General features: G+C 41.3%; 1 protein-coding gene and 1 pseudogene across 4 annotated transcripts in view; one reads left to right on the top strand and one right to left on the bottom strand.

The window, feature by feature from the left end:
- EFHC2 (EF-hand domain containing 2) overlaps nt 1–22730 on the top strand; it is a 259310-nt gene that overhangs the window by 49939 nt on the left and 186641 nt on the right. For all 4 annotated transcript variants that reach the window (XM_055121648.1, XM_055121644.1, XM_055121646.1 and 1 more), the window contains exon 2: nt 5141–5329. In XM_055121648.1, the coding sequence (XP_054977623.1) occupies nt 5141–5329 (189 nt within the window). The remainder of the gene's footprint in view (nt 1–5140; nt 5330–22730) is intronic.
- Nucleotides 8222–8888, bottom strand: LOC101538011 (peptidyl-prolyl cis-trans isomerase H-like; annotated as a pseudogene).

Here is a 22730-nt window from a genome sequence, read left to right as displayed (position 1 = left end):
GCTGTAAGAATGGGTTGAGGGGAATCAAGGAGTATCTGGAGAAGGAGAATGAAGTAGAATGTAGAGGGAGAATTAAGGGGAATCCATTGGAGAAGTATGAAGGAGCAGGATCCAAGAGGAGGATGAAAGGGATTGTGAAAGGGTTATTGAAGAGGAATATAGACGAGATTGGAATAAACTGCAACTGAAACTAACCAGCCGGCCCTCATTCCCTCCTTTGTCAGCTTATTGCCATCGGCCTCCCTGGGGTGGGGGAGGCAGCCAGAGATCACCAAATGCAGGTGGTGAGAGAGCCGCCACAGCCTTTCATATTTATTTTTTGAATACACCCCCCACCCCCTGCTTTCCTTTATGGCAGGTGTTCTCTCTCTCTCTCTCTCTCTCTCTCTCTCTCTCTCTCTCTCTCCCTCCCCCTCCTTTGTGCATTGTGGTTTGCAATATTGATACTGAAATGTTATCAAGAATATCCCTTTACCTAATTTTAACCCTCAGATCTTGTCCAGTGTGACCATTCTTACCTATTATTATCATACTAGCCTCTTCTCTAATATTTTCCATTCAGTATGGACACAGTAAAAGACACTTTTAGGCCTATAGGGCAACTCTCCTGGAGATATCTTGCCAGACTCAGACTACAGTGCTCAGGCTGGATGAATCATTTCTAACCCTGGCAGGGTTCGAATCTATTTACTATTTTTTAGATCATGACAAAATTTGTCCATGACTATGCTCTTAACTTCTAGTTAAGTATTATGGCACTCTGGCCAGGCCCATTTCGATGCCAGGGTAGCTCATAGCTCATAGCTTGCCCTGGGTCCATCCAGTCCTTCGTTGACCCTGCTTTTGGGGACCTAGGAAGTAAGGGCATCTGCAACTGAGGCTTAAGTCAGAGAGCAGATGTCCAGGAGGTAATATTATCTGGAGTCAATTAACTCCCAAGTTGCAGGCTTGTGTTTTTTCACTGTGTTCCTGTGTCCATACAAAAAGTAATTGCTCTGAAGTAACTAACTATGCAAAGGACATAAAGGAGAAGAGAAACACTATTTACAAGTGAGCAAAGTCTGATCAGGAGGCAAAGGTAATTGACAGATTGGGGGAGCAAGCAACAAGCTCAAGCTCCCTGCGGACCAGGGAGGAAGGACAAACCAATATTATCTTACACTTAGCCCCCCCACACACTCGTGGTTAGTTCCAACCATTGACCAGTCCTCTCCTGGCCATGGATATTAGTCTTCTACTATGAGTGCCTCACCCTGGGAAACCTACCTCTGTGATCATGGTGTCTTCCCTGGCAGGTAAATATATATATATATTCATTCATATATTTTAATATAATATATACATATATATTTATATTTAATATATATTTATATTTAATATATATTTCATTTTTTGAGAAGTCTCCATATTGTTTTCCACTGAAGCTGAACCAAGAGTATTCCCACCAGCAGTAAATGAGGTGTTTTTTTTTTAAAACCCCACAGTTCCAGTAACACTGGCAATTTCCAAGTATTTTTGGTATGTGCCATTCTCACTGGTGTGAGATGATGCTTATTGTTGTTTTGTGTTTCCCTGAGAATAAGTGATGCTGAACAGATTTTTCATATGCTTATTTGTGTAATCTCTGGGTGGCTTGGGACACTACGCAGTACTCTCTCTCTTTCTCTCTCAAACTCTCTCTCTCCCTCCCTCCGTCTGCATTTGGTGGTCTCAGGCACGTCCCCTCCCAGGGTGGCCCATGCCATGAGTGGATGAAGGAGGAAACAAGGCCACCAGCCTGGTTGATGATCAGTTGCCGTTTGTTCCATTCTCTCCACACACCTGTTCCAGTCTCACTGAGCCCCTCATTCTAGTCTCACACTGCCCCTCATTCCCGTCTCCTCTGTCTCTCCCGCTCATCTCTCCATGCCTCCTCTCACAGCTTGGTCTCTCCTCTCTCCACGTACCTGCTCCTGCATTCTGCCCTACATTCTTAACCCTCTGTCCTGCTTACTAGTCTCTTAGCATTCCACCTTGCTGCCCTGCTCTCTCTCTCTTCCTCCCTCCTTCCCCCCTCCCTCACTGGAGTTAGACAATCAACATATCAAAGGCCCTTCCTGATTGCCCACCAGGCTCAAGGGCAGAAATACCACCTAGGGATGTTTCTCCTCTCCTTAGTCCAATAACTTAATTGACATAATAATTAACATCTTAATTCTACTTCTTAATATTACTTATTTTGTATGGACATAGAAAGAGACACATTAAGCTTGTAGAGTGGCTCTCCTGGAGACATCTCCCTATAGATCTCAGACTATAGTGCTCAGACCAGATTAATCATTCCTAATCCTAGCAGGGTCCTAATCTAGTTACTACTTTTTGGATCATGACAGTGTAGGATAACATAGACTCAGGTAACTTAGGTTTATGGGGTTGGTCCCATCACAGTGCTCCCATTCCTCTGTGTTTATTTGTAAATTCTTTCTTTGTGTTCTGTTGACTTGTAAATATTGTTTATCTCTTCTCCTTGAGTCCTTTACATAGTTTATTCAGAGCCAAGTCCTTTTGTATGGGCATTGGAAAACTGTAGCAAATGCTATGCTTTTGTAACCTGGGAGTCATTTGACTCTGCATGTTATTTTCCTCCTGGGCATCTGTTCTCTCCACCTAAGCCTCAGCTGCCCTTACTTCCTAGTACCCCCCAAAGCAGAGTCCGGACAGGGATGAGACGGACCCAGGGTAAGGGGTGAGTTGTGTGCTACCCTGGCATCGAGATGGACCTGGACAAAGTGCCTAATGCTTAACTGTAAGTTAAGAGCTTGGTCATGGACAAATGCTATCATGATCCAAACAGTGATTAACTAGATTTGGACCCTGCTAGGGTTAGGAATGATTAATCTGGCTTGAGTGCTGTAGTGTGAGTCTGTGGCAAGACGTTTCCAGGAGAGCTGCCTTACAGGCTTCAATGTACTTCTTACTATGTCCATACAAAATAACTAGTATTAAGATGTTAATGAGTGTTTGGACTAAGGAAAGGAGAAAAACCTTAAGAGGTATTTTGCCTGCTGGCAGTCAGGAAGGGCTTTGGAATGCTCCTAGGTAGTGTTGTCTTTGAACCTGGTGGGCCCTCAGGAAGGGCTTTCTTAGGTTGATTTTGCTTCTGGACTGTGAGTAGTCTAGAGGGCAAGGTGGAGAGAGACAAGTAATGGGAGAGATGAGTAAAGGGGGATTGAGAGTGAGAAGAGATCAAGAGTCAGGCAAGATTGACAACCAGCTTGGTCTTCCTTCTTCCTTCCGCCTGTCCCCGATCCAGCCCATACACAGCAGCATTAGAGCACTGAACATGGGCGGTGAGACAGAGCTGCCCAGAGAGCCCGTGAACACACGCCCTTTGGCGTGTTTAGTTTTTTACAGTTAAGTATTATGGCACTTTGGCCTGGCCCATTTCGATGCAGGATAGCTCACTGCTTGTCCTGGGTCCATCCAGTCCCTTGTCGGGACCCTGCTTTTGGGGTGCTAGAAACTAAGGGCAACTGAGGCTTAGGTCAAGAGAACAGATATCCAGGAGGTAATATTATCTGGAGTTAATTAACTCCCAAGTTACAAAAGCATAGCATTAACTGTCTTCCTGTGTCTATACAAAAAGGATATTGCTCTGAATTAACTATGCAGAGGACTTAAGGAGAAGTTATAAGCAATATTTACAAGTTAACAGCAAAAGAAAGAGGTTACAAATAAACACAGAGGAATGGGAGCACTGTGATGGGAGTAACCCAAGAAACCTAAGCTCCCTGTGGTAAGACAGAAAGGACAAACCAATGTTATCTTATACTTATTGACTATCCACAAGTATTCCTGGAAATGTCTATTTCCTTTGTCATTTTCTGATGGAATCATTGGTTCCTTTGTTGCTGAGCTTTGTGAGTGTTTTATATATACTTTGAATGGATATCTTCCCCCATTCAGTAGAGTGTCTTTTTATTTTAGCTCAAGTTTCTTTAATGTATTGACATTTTTGAGACTTGTCTATGTGGAAACATGTAATTTAGAACTTCTGTATTGGAGTCCGTTTTACAAGAGAGCATATTGAGGCATCTTTTCTGCTACTGATGGGACATTTATATAATTTCCTGGTTTTCACTCTTATAAACACTAATGTTTCAAAAGAAATAATCCCACACATACATAGCTCCTTATGCACTGGGATGAAGTATATTTGACTGGACTTGCTAGACCAGAAATCATATGTGCTTTTTTTGCTTTGCTAACTAGGCATTGCCTTGTCTCTCCTCAGAAGGCTTTTTTTTTTGCGGGGGGGGGGGGGCTTGGGGGGTGGGAAGTGGTTGTTTGTCTTTAAGGCCACACCTGGTGGAGTTGCTCAGGGCTTACTCCTCACGCTGTGTGTAGGCGGTCACCCTTGGAGACCTTGGGAGACCGTATGGGGTGCTAGGGATCAAACTGCTGGCCAGCTGCATGCAAGGCTGCAAGGCAAGAGCCCTGCTCATTTCACTATCGCTCTGACTCTCAGAAGGCTTCTCCTGCTTGACATTCCTACCAGCAGTGCATGCCGGTCTGCATTGGCCTACACTCTTGGCAGTGTGAGGTAACATTATCTCTGCCAAGACTCAGAAAGGATTGATGGGAGAGGATTGAGTAAGGGGGTGGGCAGGGTTATGCAAGTAGAGGAGAATGACAGCTCCAGCGAATTTTCTCTTAAATTCATTTTAATGAAAATATTTTGTTGCCTCTGTTTTGCTGAAAATAATGTTTTGTCTTCTGTGGGAAACTGTTACAATTTTACTTTAAAGTAGAAGAGGGCTATTTTTCCCTGTTTGCATTCTTGGCAAATAAATAGAATAGCCCAATTAGCAAGTTAATGTTCTAAATGTTCACTTGCGGTAATAGTTATTTTTAAATGTTTGAAGTAGCACACAGCATTGGGTTTATTCTTAATTGCTTTTTAAAGTTTTGAATTTGTTAAGATTAATTGAGTGAGCATGTGACAAAACTTTATGGATAAGTATTAAGCATAATTATTTGCTGCTCAAATACCCATTTGAAATGGGAAAAACAAACAATGGGAAATGGGTTTACCCTGTAAAACAGACAAGCAAGTCTAAAGAGTAACTTGATCCTTTATTTTGTCTTGTTTTCACAACAGATAACAAAGGAGAGATTTCACAAATCCCAACTTTGGGGATTTTGCAACAATGTTAGGATGTTGGTCAGCGAAGACAAACCAGGAATAGGTGGAGAGTTTTTTCCTGGGCAAAGGGGGAAGCCTCCGTATACTGTATTTCCTCGAGGAAATGGTTACTGTGCACCGTCCTGGGCAGCTTTTGATAAACAGGTGAGTCACTTGGTAGTCGGAGAAATATAATTGTAAAATGCTATGTCTTCTAGATGAAATAGATTTGCTAGATTTACATTAGTATCCACGTAAATGTTAAGTGAATTTCATTGGTGAACACACATTCAAGATTAACAGTATCCTAAACCAAGAGGAGTTATTTCCTGCACCTGTTTTGACTAAGCACATTGGTTGCTGGATGCCAAATGTTCACATTTTTTTTTTTTTTGGTCACACGTAGCTGTGCTCATGGCTAATACCTGGGTCTGGCTCCAGGATCACTCCTGGTGGGCTTGGGTGCTGGGATTCTAATTGTGCACCACTATGTTGGCAGCATGCAAGGCAAGCACCCTACCCATTGCATTATCTCTCCAGTCTCAAACGTCTATTCTCAAACGTCTTTCATATTTAATACTTTCTTCCTTTCCCTCATCTCCCCTGAACAGTAAATTTTGGCCTGCTATAGTGTGGTGGACTCACATTTTTCCTTAGTGAGGTGGCATTGACCAAGTTTGTTTGATTTTTTTTTTCCGTGGAGGCCACACCTAGGTTTGCTTAGAGCTCACTCCAGGCTCTGCACTCAGGGATCATTTCTGGTGGTGCTTGGGGGACCATATGGGGTGCTGAGGATCAAACCCGGGTCAGCATCATGCAAGGCAAGCACCTTACCCTCTGTACTGTCAAAGTTTGTTTGATTTTGAATGTGGCATGAGGTTCCTTTGTTCTTTTCTTTATACTTATTGTAGTTCCTCATATCTGAGGACCAAAAGGGTCATATGGCAAGAGTAGAAGACATGAAGGAAGAGGTGCCATTATTGGACAGGCATCTGAATGTCTTTTATATGTGTGCAGAGACATTTGTACCTTGAGTATTAACAATTAAAAAAGGCAATGCACTTGGATATCTTCAAAAAGGAATAAGATTAATGAAAAAGTACCAAAGGTTACCAGTTATTTCCCAGAAGTCAGCTATATGCATGTACTGACAGCCATGTGTTCTGTTCTCCAAAACAGAGTCTGCTGTTAGATTATTTAGGTTCTGTAATAGTGCCATATATTAAGAATTCAAACCTCAGTATGCTCAGTCTGCTACGTGGTTTGTAACATCCTTAACATGGGTTATTTGGCAATACTTTGGTTCCAGTGAAAATGTTTTCAAATTTTGTAGAAGCGACACATCCCATCATCTGCATTAGTGTCTATCAATTAGAGCACTGATTTTTTTTTTTTTTGAAACCCAGTTCTGACACTTATGAAGATCTAACAGACTGCAGGGAAGCTTCTTTCCCAGGAAACTTGACTTTGAACGTGGGCCAATATTTCTCTTTTTGATTATTTTCAGTACCTGACTGAGTGCTGGATCCAGAGTTCAGAAACAATTTTTTGGATTGACTTACTTGGGTGGATCATGCATGGTTTCCTGTTAATATTCAACTTATAAGTGTTTTCATATCTTCATTCTGAAATATTTAATTTGCAAGGGAAAATAAAGGATACTTTTTACAGTTCTCTGTCCAAAAGAGGGTATTGGCAAAATATTAAAGAAATCCACTATTGAATTAATAATGCTGTAGGCCACAATATGTTAAACTCTTTTCTTGCGTTTAAAGTTGAGAATTTTATTTCATGTTTTTCTCAGTACTTAAGATGTGCCTTTCAAACCTATTTTGCAGCCCTTTAATTACTTATAAAATTATGTAGAATATTTCATGAAGTTGGAATAATTTTAGCTTCAAACTACTTGAGAAAATGAAGAGCTTGCTCATTTCAGGCCTGACTAAATGCAACATAATTCTTTCAGTTATTTTGTTGGTCAACTTCAATTAAATATTCATTGAGCTTTAAATGAGACACTAAAACTATGAAATATTTACGTGCAGTGATGAGATTGTGAACTGCCGATTGGATCCTAGTTAATACCAAAGCAAATTATAAAACGCTTTCCACATTTGTGGTTCAGCAAAACGAGTAACACCTGTTAATCATTTTTCTTGAAAACGAGACATTTTCAACTCAATGCTGATTTTTCCAATAGCTTTTAATCATCGCAACACATCTAGGGTTGAAATAAAGGCAGTTCTTTGGAAAGTACTTACAAATGAATGTTTGTAGTAGGTACTCTTGGTGCCTGCCCAGATTCATGTTAGGAGTGGGACTCCCATCCCCCAGATGTGGCAACTGATTTGGCAAACAGCTCACTCTATAACTGTCTATGGAGTTATGTTTTTGGCTTATGGGGTTGATGTCACACAGAAAAACTTGGGGAGGGTACACTGGCCTCTTCCCTCCAAGAGGGGGCAGCCTTTGGCTGACTGATTTGTCAAGGGCAAAGAGCTGAACTTCCTCAAGGCTGGGCAATTCTGTGTTGTGATTTAGGTTCATTAGGAGTGGGACAATAGCACAGCAGGTAGGGCGTTTGCCTTGCACACGGTTGACCCAGGTTTGATTTCTCTGTCCCTCTTGGAGAGCCTAGCAAGCTACTGAGGGTATCTCGTCCACATGGCAGAGCCTCGCAAGCTACCCGTGGCATATTCGATACGCCAAAAACAGTAACAAGTCTCACAATGGAGACATTACTGGTGCCCGCTCGAGCAAATGGATGACCAATGGGATGACAGTGCTACGCCTGTTGTATCAGGGCATAGTAGAACTTGCTGTGAGAACGCTTCCTTGGCTCATTCCCCTTCCCTTTACTGCTCCCATTCTGCCCTTACCAAGTTTCTGCCAAGACAGAGCCCTTAATAATTCACATGCCCCTAAATCCCCATTTCATACTCTGTTTCTTCAGAATCCAGCCTAGGAGAGCATTTCAATTTTTAATCACAAATCCTTTTTTTTATCCATAAATCCTTTATTTACTTTTAACAAAATAAAACTTTATTTACAGTTGAAAGCAAAATCTTGGGTCCTGAATCTGTGATACTTCCAAGGTGTCTTGACCAAACAGGGCAGCAGCAGGCAAGGAAGCAAACGGGCCAATCCCGGTTATTTTGCTCAAGAGCTTCACTCAGAGTAGGATGGCCTGTGCCACTCCCGCTGCATGCTCTGGACTACATCTCCCCACACTGTGAGATGACCACAGGCAGCTTGGGCTTATTATTGGGGCCAGTGGGAACGTTCTCAATCTTTCTCATCACTAGAAGTCCATCAATGATTTTTCCAGACACTACATGCTTCCCATCCAGCCAATCACACTTAGAGCAGGTAATGAAGAACTGGCAGCCATTTGTACTGGGCCCACTGTTTGCCATGGAAAGCAGGCCTGGAGTTTAAAATTTTTATCTGCAAATGGTCCCCGGTAAATACTGGCAACTCCAGTCCCATCTCCATTAACAAAATCATGAAATCCTTTATAACCCTGTGGAAGGTGCTCCCTTTGTATCCAATAGGAACCCCGTCTTTTCAGAACTCTCCAGTGCAGAACTGCTGAAAGTTCTCAGCCATCTTGGGCACCATGTCTGCAAAGAGCTCGATCTTCATGCGGCCCACCTCCTGGCCGCCTATGCTGACATCAAAGAATACCACGGGGTTGACTGGGCTTGAATTTGCCACTGCCATGGCTCCGTCTCACCATAAATCCTTTAAAGCAACCATCAATGTGCTTTGCTCTGGCAGACTATTATACTCTAAGCTGCAAAGAGGTTATTTGCATTCTCTAAAAAAACCCAGCATATAGTGATTCTGCATGGCCCTGTGGCAGATATTTCCAACTGTTTTCCCGTTATTCACTGTCTCCTTGATTTTTAAGGACAGAATCCCAGTTTTATACAGACTGGATATATGTTCACTTAAAGGTGTTTGCCACATGCTCACTCCTGGCCAATTAGAAAGTTTATTAAGGGGCACCTGGAACATGGCTGATCTCATTAAGAGAGTCCAGCTCAGCTGGCCTAATTTTCCTTCTCTTTGCTTTTTCCATCTTGAACAAGGACATGAACTCAGGATGTGCAGCAGCCATTGTGTGAGCACTGCAGAGCCAAAGGAAACCTAGGGCTGGGCTGACGTAATGGGACCACCATTTCGGTGTCATCTACATCTCCCTGGACTTGGTGATTCATAAGAAACATCAACCCCTATTTTAGAGGTTCTTATTTCAGGGAAGCCTTTGGAAATAAGTGGAGGTGCTTTGCGTTGTTACAGTAACTGAGATCAAAAAGGCCTGGACTGGGGTGAGGTGAGTGAGATATTGACCTTTGGCATAAAACTAAAGGACTGGAGCTATAGTAAAGCTGGTTGAGCTTTTGCCTTAGCATGCGGCCGACCCAGATTCAATCCCCAGCATCCCATATAGTCCCCCAGCATCGCCAGGAGTAATTCCTGAGTGCAGAGCCAGGAGTAACCCCTGAGCACTGCTGGTTGTGACCCAAAAAGCAAAAAAAAAAAAAAAAACAAAAAAACCAACAAAACCCCCAAAACCCTAAAGGGATGAAATCAAGCTAAGTAATATTTAGATGAAACAGCCTTAACAATAAAGTCAATCAAAAAATTCATATTGAAGCAGGAAAGAATTAAGTTTAAATACAGGCAAGATCAGCAATTGTGCCATGCTGAACCACACTGGAGCCGAAGCAACAGGAAAAAAATCAGTAACACTGATACCATCTTTATGTCACATTTTGTCATTTTAACATTTTTGTCTGGGGCTGCAGAGATAGTATGGTGCTTAGGGTGTTTACCTTGCAAGCGGCTTGATTCCTGGCATCCCATATAGTACTGTGAGCAAAGCCAAGAGTGAATCCTGAGTACAGAGCCAGGAGTAACCCCTGAGCCTCTCTAATTGTGGCCCTGAAACTAAGCACCACCACCACCACAAAAACTACCTAACCCTGGGGCAAGGCATGACCTGGGGGTATTGCTGCTGCTAAGTAGCTGGGAACCACCCACGTATTTTACATTCTGCAGTGTGGCCAGGGCAGTCCCATACTGGGAAAATTTTTTATGTAAAATGCCAATAATATTTCATTCAGAAACACAGTCTGATGTTTAAGCTCCCCCTTCCCTCATTTTCATATTGGTGGAGTTTTATGCAAATAGCCAAATAAGAAATTTACCGCTGTGGTATTCATCCCTCAAAAACATTATTTCAGCAAACCCATTTAAGTTCGAGTGGACACATAACTCACTCACACCACTTGGTTCTAGTCATCACCCAGAATCTCCACAAGGAGAATTTTTACTCTCTAAATGAAGAATCATTTGTGGCATGAGGCCAGAATTGGAATCTGAATGTTGGAAGCACTGATTCTGGATCAGTTTCTGTCATCAGCTAATAGTCATCTTGTCTCTCTGTGTCTCAGTTTCTATGACTTTAATGCAGGTCTTGGCTAGTTGATCTCTAATATTCTCTGACCTATAAACAGCATACTTGGAGAACAAATTCATGTGTTCTATGAACAGATTCAACTTGTTTTCCCTGGACCTGAGCCCAGGCCCTGAATCTCCTGACCTGCAGTTCTTTCTAATTACTCTGGGCACTTACTGCTTCAATATTAATTGTTCTGTGGCACTTAGTAGTTTATAATATGCTACTATTACTACTGTGATTTCTTATTTGCTGCCTTTATATAAAGTCAGAGTAGTTAGAAATCTCAGCTGATTGAATGTTTTTATATGACTTTCATCTGGATGTTAAGACTACAATTATGCACTCATTTCATTTCTGAATGGATTCTGGTTAGTCTAATTTGTTTGCTATATCCCATTGATTTTATAATAGTAAGTGGCAGCAGAGAGGTTGATATTATGGGGTGTGTATGCACTTAAAAATATTTTACCATCTAATATAATAATTATAATCAAAGCTACTGACCACAAAATTTTTATTCCTTGATGTTAGGTTTGTGGTGAGCTGATTACTTATATCATGCCATGTGAACTTCTGTGCTTTGAATAATATAAAATTAAATTTTTAAAGTGTCATTTTCGTCTTTTGGATCACTTTGAATTCCTCATTGCACAAGTTGGTTTATTATTGCAGCGATGGAAGAAATCGTGTACCTGAGTAGCTGTGGGATATCGAGCTAAGCAAGTGTTATAAAGACTGACTATAGGGTTTGTGCTTGTGTTAGGTATCTATGAGCAAGCAGGGGTACTTCTATGATCATTTTTTGGTCACACTTGTCCCTTTCTTCTTTGACTATTGCCCTTATTGAGATGGTTGTGATATACATTTAATTGTGGTCTTTGGAGGTCAAACAATTTAATTGTGCTGTTTGTACACATGCTTGCTGGGAGTCACACTCCTTTCATTGTGGAGCTTGTACCTATTCTGGTTGAAGTGCTCATTGGGTATTGTATTCCTGACTGCAGTGCCCGCACATTCTTAGTTGTGATGTTCACCAGATGCTCACACCTTTTCAGTTGTGGCGCTCTGGCTATTGGATACTCTTCTGTGACATTGGGGGTACCAGGGAGCAAAACAGCCAGGACCATGTCAAAAGAACATAAGCACATGTGTGTAGCACCAGGGGTCAAACTTGGCTATAGGCAAGCACAGTAGGTGCTTTTAGCCACTGAGCCATCCCTGGTAGCCCTAAGATCGGACATCATAGTGAGGCTGCAGCTGTACTTGGGAAAGAAGCAACAGTCACTCCTATGAGACAGAGATCACTGTATCACTGTCATCCCGTTGCTCATTGATTTGCTCGAGCAGGCACCAGTAACGTCTCCATTGTGAGACTTGTTGTTATTGTTTTTGGCATATCGAATATGCCAGGGGTAGCTTGCCAGGTTCTGACGTGCAGGCGGGATACTCTTGGTAGCTTGCCGGGCTCTCCGAGAGGGGCAGAGGAATCGATCCCGGGTCGGCTGCGTGCAAGGCGAATGCCCTACCCGCTGTGCTATCGCTCCAGTTCAAGCCAGAGATATGTGGCGTTTTGTGATTTGGACAATGCTCATGTTCTGTCTCTGCTCAGATGTGGCCATAGAGAGATCTTGTTTGATGTAGATCTATCATAGTGACAAAGAGGCCTTTGTATTCTCTGAGAGTGTTCATGTTCAAAAGGAGAACACTAAGGAACTGGCTATTACTTTGTAATAACCTCAAGGCCGGCTGGCAGTGCCAGGCTGACACCTGAGTGTCAGGGGCTGCTTTTCTCTTTTTCACCCAGTATAAACCAAATTTTTGTAAAATTTTCTGCAGGGATATCAAGGAGAAAAAAGTTCATTAGAATTTCATATGATTAGCAACGAACAATACATGAATACAAATTCATGAAGTTTGCCTAAAGTCAATTAGGCAATTAGAAATGTTATAAAATATAATCAGCATATAAAAGTAAAACACAATGAAATGTTTTTAAGTAACTGGGAAATGTGTCAGATATTTTACCTTTAACCATGCCTAAAAATTCAAATAAAAAATTTTTCCAGGGCTGGAGCGATAGCACAGCAGGTAGGGTGGTTGCCTTGCACGTGGCTGACCCAGGTTCGATTCCCAGCGTCCCATATGGTCCCCTGAGCACTGCCAGGAGTTAATTCCTGAGTACATGAGCCAGGGGTAACCCCTGTGCATCACCGGGTGTGACCCAAAAAGCCAAAAAATTTTTTTCCCATAGGTTCATAGGGTTTTCAAATTCTAAGAATTCTACTGGAGCCATTTCATAAAAGATACCGATATGTATAATTATAGCACTGTAGCACTGTCGTTCAGTTGTTCATCGATTGGCTCAAGCAGGCACCAGTAACGTCTCCACTGTGAGACTTCTTGTTACTGTTTCTGGCATTGAATACCACACGGGTAGCTTGCTGGCTCTCCAAGAGATTGAGAATCAAATGTTGGTTGGTTGGCGGTGTGCAAGGCAAACGCCCTACCCGCTGTGCTATATCGCTCCAGTTGCAGCGAGCGCACGGGTTGGTGGCGGTGGTAGCGGCGATGTCGGCCCCTCACCCAGCCAGTTTTGAAACACGGACCAAGGAGTCTAACAGTGCGCGAGTCAGGGGCTCACCGGAAAGCCACCCTGGCGCAGTGAAGGTGAAGGTCCGGGTTGTCCTTGTCTTCCTTCCTCTACCCTCCTCGGGGAGCCTCGCAGGGAGGGGGGTCGTGTGGTCGGCGGCTGGGCGGAGGTGGGATCCCAAGGCCTCTCCAGTCCGCCAAGGGCCCTCCACCAGCCGTCTCGCTCGCGGGGAGGTGGAGCACCAGTGTTCGTGCTAGGACCCGAAGGATGGTGAACTGTGTCTGGGCAGGGCGAAGCCAGAGGAAACTCTGGTGGAGGTACATAGCGGTCCTGATGAGCAAATGGGCCGTTGGTCCGACATGGGTATAGGGGCGAAAAAAATGTGTAATTATATTGCAATGTAATAGCAATGCATTGCATTTCAGGTGCCATGTTTTATATCACAGTGTCATGAAACTTTAGTTCTTCAGTTTCAGAGAAGAAATCCAGGCTTGCCTAAAGTCAAACATGTCATGTCATAAATTCCCAGCTGAGTGCTGGGAGATAGTCAAAGGGTGAGAGTGCATTCTTTGCATGCCAGAACCCCTGATTTTGATCCCAAGTATTTCATGGACCCAAGCATCACTGGGAGAAACCCCTGAGCACAGAGCTGAGAGTAACCTCTGAGCACCAGTGGGTGTGCCCCCTTCCCAAAGCCAAATTCCTTATGCCTATGCATTTCACTATAAGACTAATGTATATATGTGTAGATTTGTTGTTTTTTTTTTTGGTTCTTGCTACCTTGCCAACAAGTTTGTCCTCTTTGGACACTAAGGTTTTTATTTGGGGTTATGGGCCATATCCAGCAGTGCTCAGGGATTACTCTTGGCTCTGTGCTCAGGGATCACTCAGGGTAGGGAATAATATGCGGTGCTGGGCTCAAACAAGGTTTGGCTGCGAACAAGACACATACCTTAACTCCTTATCTTTCTGGCCCCAGAGTTTTGTTTTTAAGAAAATTTAAGTTTCTAAATTAGTCACTAATATCTTTGATTTGTTGACATATCTTAGATTAATTTATCTTCTAAGATTTTAATCTATAAACTGGCACTGTTGCACTGTTGTCCCGTTGTTCATCCATTTGTTCGAGCAGGCACCAGCAACGTCTCCATTGTGCGATTTGTTGCTACTGTTTTTGGCATATCAGATACACCACGGGTAGCTTGCCACGCTCTGTTGTGGGGGCGGGATACTCTCGGTAGCTTGCCAGGCTCTCCGAGAGGGAGGGAGGAATCAAACCCGGGTCAGCCGCGTGCAAGGCAAACGCCTACCCGCTGTGCTATCGTTCCAGTCTCCCGGACTACTTACTAGTCCCAAAGTAGTTAGTAGTCGCAAGATCAACCTAAAGTCAACCTGCTGCAAAGTATAAACTAAACTATAAAATGGAATTTTCTAAAAAATATTTTTGCTGATTTACCATTGCTTTGTGGTCCTTCAGAATTTTAGGCATATCTACACAGCCCTGTATGTATATAGAAGTCACTACACTTAACTACCCAAGTTCCAGCAACATCTTACATCTTACATCCTATATCAAAAAGATGCTATAACCTATTTCTTCTGCCCCATCCCCGCTGGTAATTATCATGATTTTCATAGAGAGTAATGTTTATGCACTTGACTTCTCTGAAACATTTCAAAAATTTATTTATTGTGCTTTATTCTGTAGTTGCAGGATTCTGCACTAGAGTATAGACTCCCATTTGTAACAGCTATGGCAAGGTAGTAGAAATACTGATGGTATCATCTATATATTTAGCACCTATCATATTTAAGCATTAAAAATCATTTTAGGGGCTAGAGTGATAGCACAGCGGGTAGGGCGTTTGCCTTGCACGTGGCCAACCCGGGTTCGAATCCCAGCATCCCATATGGTCCCCTGAGCACCACCAGGGGTGATTCCTGAGTGCAGAGCCAGGAGTAACCCCTGTGGATCGCCAGGTGTGACCCAAAAAGCAAAAAAAAAAAAACAAACCAAACAAAAAATCATTTTAGATGTACAAGGAATCACAAGTGGTACAATAGCTTTTATGTACTCTTCCCTGAATTTCCCCCAATGACTTCATGTTGTATAAGTAGTTATATTATCAAACCAATAAGTAGGTATTTGTACAATTAGTGAACCAAATTAGTGACCTAATTTGAATTTTACTGGTGATTTTACAAGTACTCATATCCCCCTCACTCTGAGTTTATAGGTCTATGAAACTTTATCCCATGTGTAGAGTTGTATAACCACCACTACCATCAGATACAGGATAACTGTTCCCCTAGGATGTTTGAGTTTTATTTTGGCCCACTTTGAAGCAAAAATTACTTTATTTTTTTTAATTTAAAGAGAACTAAGATAATAAAAAGTGATCATTTAAAGCATACAGTTCCATGAATTGAAAAGTGCATGCATCTATTATAATTGCCACCCAGACATCTCACAGAATAGGGCTTCTTAAATTATTCAACATACAAACCCTTTTCACCTGAATGGGTAAAATTTTTTGTGAGGGATGAGGGATATAATTGACAGCGCTCAGAGCTTACTCTCGGCTTTGTACTCAGGACCATTTTGGTGGTGGACTCGGAACCATAAGTGTTGTCTGGGATTGGATCTGGGGTTGACCATATGCAAGGCAAACTCTTAACCTGCTGACCCTTCCCTCACCCAAGAAAATTGTACATACCCCAGGTATATAAAATATGTGTGTATATGTATCATTTACTGAAAATTAATAATACATTTATTTTAAGGTAAAATTTTTGTAACCCCCACATTCATTTATGTAATTCCATATGCGATTTCAACCCACATTTTAAGAAGTTTAGTATACAGAACATCCCTATCACCTCACTAAGTTCTGTTATCTCTTTCCATCCAGCCCTCTTTCACTATGCTGAATCACTGTAGCTTAATGTTGCTTGTTCTTTTACTTCATGAAAGTGTGTCCTCTCTGAACTTTGGCTTACAGCTTTGGATTTTAAGATTTTAGACACAGTTTTAATAATATGTATGTAGATAAACAAAGTACAGTCAATTTGTGTAATAAGCCACCATAGAGGATTTCTGGGTATTTGTATAATCTTTTTCTTAATCCTCTGGATTTATATCTCTTTTATTTTCAAGCGTGATGGTTTTATTTTTTAAAATAAATTGCTTCCTTAACCCTTTTCAGGGTTTTGGCAAACGTTATATTTGAATTGTCCATATATCTTTACTTATTTTAATTATGTCCCATTCTTTAAATAGCTGTTTGAACTATGAAATTTATTGTGTTGTTTTTGTGGTTATTGTTCTTTTAATAAAGAGGATTATCCAGGGACACATGTTATAGTCACAAACCTTTTATCAGAGGTATAGATAATTGAAGCAGAATGGTTGTTCATTCTGGAACATCATAAATTGGGCTGTGGCAGGGAGGACATAATGCCACATTATTCAAAGGGAGGCATAAATGCTTGCCTACATTCCTTTTTTTGTTTTGTCCTACTTCTTTTCCTTTCATCCACCCACCTTCTTTTTCCTTCCATTCTTTTGACCGTTTCATTCTATTTTCTCTTTTACTGACTACTACTGTCTCTTATCCTCCTCTCTATTTTCATCCCTTTTTATTTATAATGTCTTATTTGCCTTACTTTCCTCTTTCCTTGCTTTGTCTTCCTATTTCAAGCTTTTGGTTACTGGCTTCTCAGTTTAGGAGAGTATAACCGTCATCCCAATCATCATTATGGTTATTACAGTATCCTTACCCCTTCCCTTTATCTGTAAAGAAGGACCCAGAGCACATACATCAGCTCCAAAAGAATGCTATTTGAAATGAATTCTGTACAGTGGTCAGGGTGTTCTTTTGTGCACATAGTCCTGTTACAATGCCCTCTAATGTGTAGTGAAGAGTAAGGCTTTTCAGTCAGACATATGGGTTCAGAACCTATATTTATTATTATCTATTTCATCTTGGCTATTTTTTAACTTCTTGATTCCAGTTCCCTCAGATTTCAAGCGAGAACAATAAACCCACCTTAGAGTTGCAGTGAGCATCTCTATTTTGGTCATCTGTTGCTGTCAGCAATCTGTCTGTCATGTATGTCAGCATATATGGTACTAGCTATTGTGGGTAGGTGGACACAAAGAAGAAACTCCTTTTGCCTAACAGTTGATTTCATTCCTTATGTGGTATGGAGAAGATATGTTCCCAGGGTAAGTGAAGTTTAGGCTTGAACTATCCCAGTCATCACTTGTGCTGTGGATTCTTGCATTTTTCTTTGTCATGAATTCTGGCATATTCCAGAAGAGAAAGTTTAGAGATGCTGGTATTGAGGACAGTGATCCTTAAAAATAGTCATTGAGTTATAGATACATTGCTTCTCCCAATTGTTGCGTCATTCTACTATGTGTGTTGTGGGCATGAGTAATTTTTTAAGTCTTGTGTCATTTAAATATCGGATATTGCTATGAAAATTATTTCTTCTACTTGAACAGATTTACTTGATATTTTAGGAGGAAAGGTGATAAATAATTACATCTATTATTAGTGGTATTTTTCTATTTAATATTCTATACTATTAGTTCTGTACAATAGTCATTAATGGAACCAGATGTTTGCATTTCAGTCATTCTGAACTTTACACTTAAAGATTTTCCACCATCATCTTGGTTCTAGGGAAACTTGATCTAGGTTGTGAATTTAATCAAAATTTTACTTCATTTGCAATTTATCCTATTTTCCCCCTTTCTAGGTAGCTTAAAATATAAAATCATTTTTAGTGTATTTTATTAACTCTGCTTCTATTTGTCATTTTGTTTTCATCTGATATTTTGGGGCATTTGTTTTATTTATTTATTTATTTATTAAATTTATTTTATTGAATCACCATGTGATTTGAATCACCATGTGATTCAAAGAAGTTACAAAGTTCTCAGGCTTATGTCTCAGTTATACAATGCTCAAACACCCGTCCTTTCACCAGTGCCCATATTCCACCACCAAAAAGAAAAAAAAAAGAAAAAAACCCAGTATACATCCCACTCACCACCCCCCAACCACCCCTCCTGTATAACTGAAAAATTTCACTTCCTTTTCTCTTTACCTTGATTACATTCCATATTTCAACACAATACTCACTATCGTTGTTGGAGTTTCAACACAGAATTCACTATTCTTGTTGGAATTTATCCCCCAAGAATACGGCCCTATTGACAGGGAAATATTTGATAATTAGTTTTCCACTGATGAGAATGAAGAGATATAAATTAGGGTTTATATTTATATTAGGATTAGGATTTCTGTATTTCAGTAATTAAGTCCAGGGAGATTTAAGTTGGAAATTGAATCATTTCCCTTCCTGGGGCAGCATGAAGCAAAATCTTAGTTCACAGTCTGGAAACATGGCTGCAAGCACTCGCTGGAACCCCAAGTCATATACCTGGCTCTGGATCCTGCTCGTTCAGCAGCAAAGCGGCTGTGCAAAGGCATGGCCACCCGGGTCGAATCTCGGCGGAGCTCGAGCCGGCACAGGCCCCAGCCCGAGACAGGGCATTTGTTTTACATTTATGCTTGAGTATCAGAAATAAAATTAACTTCAATTTTGGCATTACAGTCAGATTTATTAATTTTTTTCCATTTTTTTTATTGAATCACCATGGAAAAAGTTACAAAGCTTTCAAGTTAAATTCTCAGTCACTTAATGATCAACCCCCCACCCCTTCACCAGTGCACATGTTCCACCACCAAGAACCCCAGTATACCCCCTATCCCACCCCCCTCCCCACCTGTGTGGCTAATGATCTTCACTTTATTCTCTCTATACTTTGAATACATTCAATATTTCAACAGAAAACTCACTATTATTATTTGGAATTTTCCCCCAACAATCAAACCTGCTGAAAAGGCATTATTTGATAATTTGTTTTCCATTGCTGAGAATGAAGAATAGATTTCTGATATTTTAACTCAGTTCACAGTCTAGATGCATTTCTATAAGAAGCCGCTAGGTGCCAAAATTGGTTAGTAGACCTCTAAGATCATAGTCTTTAGGGAGCAGAGGAGCCGTTTTTGTGTGTGGCTTCTCCGGATCTCATCTGGGCGGAGAGCGCAGATTTATTAATTGAAGCACTGGTTCTCAGTGATTTGTAATGGGGATCACAGTAATGTATATTCGTTTTCTCCTGTCCCTCCAGATTCTTCTGCAGAACCAGAATTTGTCTTTAGTCACTCTACCTCTTCTTGCATCCTCTTAGTGATTCTCACTGAATTTTTCTGATTTTCCCAATTTGTGGGAGATTGGAATGGGAAAAGGACGGAAGAGGGTGTGGAATGAGGGAGAGAGACAGAGTTGATTGGTGAAGTTATGTGGGGCTTATGGATATCAGAAAAGAGAAAAAGTTGTAGGTGCGGGACATAAGAAGGATTATTCCTAGAGTTTCTTCATAGGTTTGAGAGGAGACAGATCTTTAAATCTAGTTCAGTCCAGTTCTGCCAGTGGGTCACTCCTGAGCACCTGCCAGTGGCTCACTCCTGAGCACAGAGCCAGGAGTAGCCTCATGAACACTGCAGGGATATAATAAACACCAACCCCCATTCAAAAATAAAATATTTACAGTTAATTGACCTCTTTTCATGGCACAGGGACCACCCTTATTTTTATTTAGGGGATTTGAGGCAGATCAGGAGATAATACTTAACTTGTGCTCTCTTAATCTAAGCACTTGCCTTCTAATCCCAGTTGCCCTGTCCGTTTACCTTGACACTTTGTGTAAATTAATTTCCTAACCCCAACTTTGTAAAACACAGATCAAAATATTACCTACTTTCTAGGTGTGCTGTAAGGTGTAAATGACACATCATATTGTTTGATCCATTATAAGTAATCAATGTTTGCTATTTTCAGTTTTCTTTTTATTCTCAGTCTAGCACAGTGCCTGACACAAACAGACAATCAGCAATGGATACTAAATAGATTTTTTTTAAATTGGGGAATAGTATTTAAGGGTCATATACAGTGATGCTAAGAGGTTACTCCTGGTTCTGTGCTCAGGGATCACGCAGTGGCAGTGCTTGGAGAACCATCTGCAGTACTGGGAATTGAACTGGTGTTGGTTGCATGCAAAGCAAAGGTTTTAACCCCTCTACTGTTTCTCCAGCCCCCTTAAATTATTTTTTTTGGTCTTTCTAAATGATTTTCAGTTTATAATTGACACATGAATAATGGGGGTTGAGAGGTGGGTGATAGGTGTGCCAATCCCTCATGCTGTTGAAAACACTTGTATGTATAACTTTAGATTCCACCGAAAGTTAATTACTAGTTTCCTGCTGTTGACCAGAAGCCTTACTGATATGACAATTTATGCATAAATATATGTATTATATACTATATTCTTTGCTTTTGGCTTTTTGAGTCACATCCGGAGATGCTCAGGGCTTACTCCTGCCTCTGCACTTAGAAATTACTCCTAGTGGTGCTTAGGGGACCTTATGGGATGCCAGGAATTGAATCCTAGTCAGTTGCATGCAAGGAAAATTCCCTATCTGCTGAACTATCACTCTGACCCCTGTATACTGTATTCTTGCTGTAAAGTTGGCCAGAAAATGTTTAAAAAATTATGGAAAATATATTTTCAGTACTATATTTATTGATATCTTAAGTTTATATCATGCTTGCAAGAAAATCTGTATATAAGTGGACCCACGCAGTTCAAATCCATATTGTTCAACTGTATTTCCAATGCATTGTATATTTGGAGGTATTTGTTTTACAGTTATTTGCACATAACTGTGTATGTTATCATTTGATTGCATAATCCCTGTAGCTGTGAGACTCTTGCTTATTGAGTATTGTATCTACCACATAGTTTTTTTTTTTCACATACAGCTTTTTTAAAAAAAATTATTTATTTTTACCTTTGCGGCCCCGCGCGAGATCGACCCCGGAGGCAACTGAACCACTTTGGACACGAGCGGCGCCCCCAAAATGCCTCCAAACTGTGTGCTGGGAGCTTCTGGCCCAGGCGCTGCCAGCGAGTGATGCAATTACCAAAAGAATTCTCCTTGGACTTTATAAAGAAACCCAAAACCGCGCGGCCGCGGCAGCCTAATGTCATCTAATCATCAGCAATATGAAATGGTTCCTTTGTAATGGGTTGGACTTTGGGGGGACCAAAATAGGGTTAAAGTTTGTAGCAACGTGTAATTTCTGGCTGTACTTTCCCTGGACTTTATACAGAAATTCAAAGCCGCGAGGCTGCTGCCATGGCCGCGCAACCTATTGTCATTTAATCATCACCAATATGAAATGGTTCCCTTTTAACGGGTCGGACTTTGGTGGGAAATCCTAACAAGAATAGTAAGTCTTTTGCTGAAATATTGAAGGCCACCAAAGTGGTAGCCATCTCTATAGACTGAACTAAGCCATATCCCCACGCCGGCTGAGAAGAAATATCCTTCTTTCTCGGGAAGAAACGCGGCGTGGCGTTAACCATAGTATGATGTCCATTAAGCTGACACGGACCTGGTGCCGTGGGAATCGGATACAAGGGAATAAATTATTGTGTACTTGGAACAGCGGGACGCTGGTGGAATCTTGAGCCGGGGCCCATACCAGCATATTACTTTTGGTTCCAGAAACTGCTTGCAGACATTCTACCAGACTATCAACTAAGCCAGAGCCCCACACCGGCTGATGACGAGAAATAACCATCTCTTTTGGTTTGTTTTCCCTTTGTCAGGCAGCGTGGTGATTACTAAACAGGCGTGATCTCGGTGGCGTGGGACGAGGGGGGAAAAAAAATAGAAAAGTTATGTAACAAACAGCGGGACTTAATATCTCTACATTCTCAGCAATGGAGAGCCATCAAATGCTTCCTTGACAGTGGGACTGTCTTCTCTTTTTTGGGGGGAAACCCTAGCAACAATAGTGAGTTATGTGTTGAAACATGGACTGTAACCAAGATAAAGCGTAAACGAAGTGAAACTTATCACTTACAAGGGCGGGGACTGGGGGGGCAGGAGGTATAATGGGGTGGTTGGTGATGGAATATGGGCACAGGTGAAGGGAAGGGTGATTGAGTACTGTATAACTGACATAATCCTGAGAACTTTGTAACCCTCCACATGGTGATTCAATAAAAATTTAAATTAAAAAAATTATTTATTTTTAATTGAGTCACTGTGAGAACAGTTACAGGGCTTTCAGGATCAAGTCTCCTTCATACAATGATCAAACACCCATCCCTTCACCAGTGCACATGTTCCACCACCAAGAACCCCAGCATATCCCCCCTCCCACTCCCCCTCTGCCTGTGTGGCAGATGATTTTCACTTTACTTTCTCCTTACTTTTATTACATTCAATTTTCGACAAAAAACTCACTATCATTATTTGGAGTTTTTTCCCCAACAGTCAGACCTGTCAGAAAGGCATCATTAGATCATATGTTTTCTATTGTCGATAACAAATAGCATATGATGTTGCACGGTCATG

This window comes from Sorex araneus, chromosome X (genome assembly GCF_027595985.1).
Source record: "Sorex araneus isolate mSorAra2 chromosome X, mSorAra2.pri, whole genome shotgun sequence".
NCBI classification, from domain to species: Eukaryota; Metazoa; Chordata; class Mammalia; order Eulipotyphla; family Soricidae; genus Sorex; species Sorex araneus.
The sequence above is the reverse complement of the archived record's forward strand: the minus strand, read 5'-3'. Positions and strand labels throughout refer to the sequence as shown.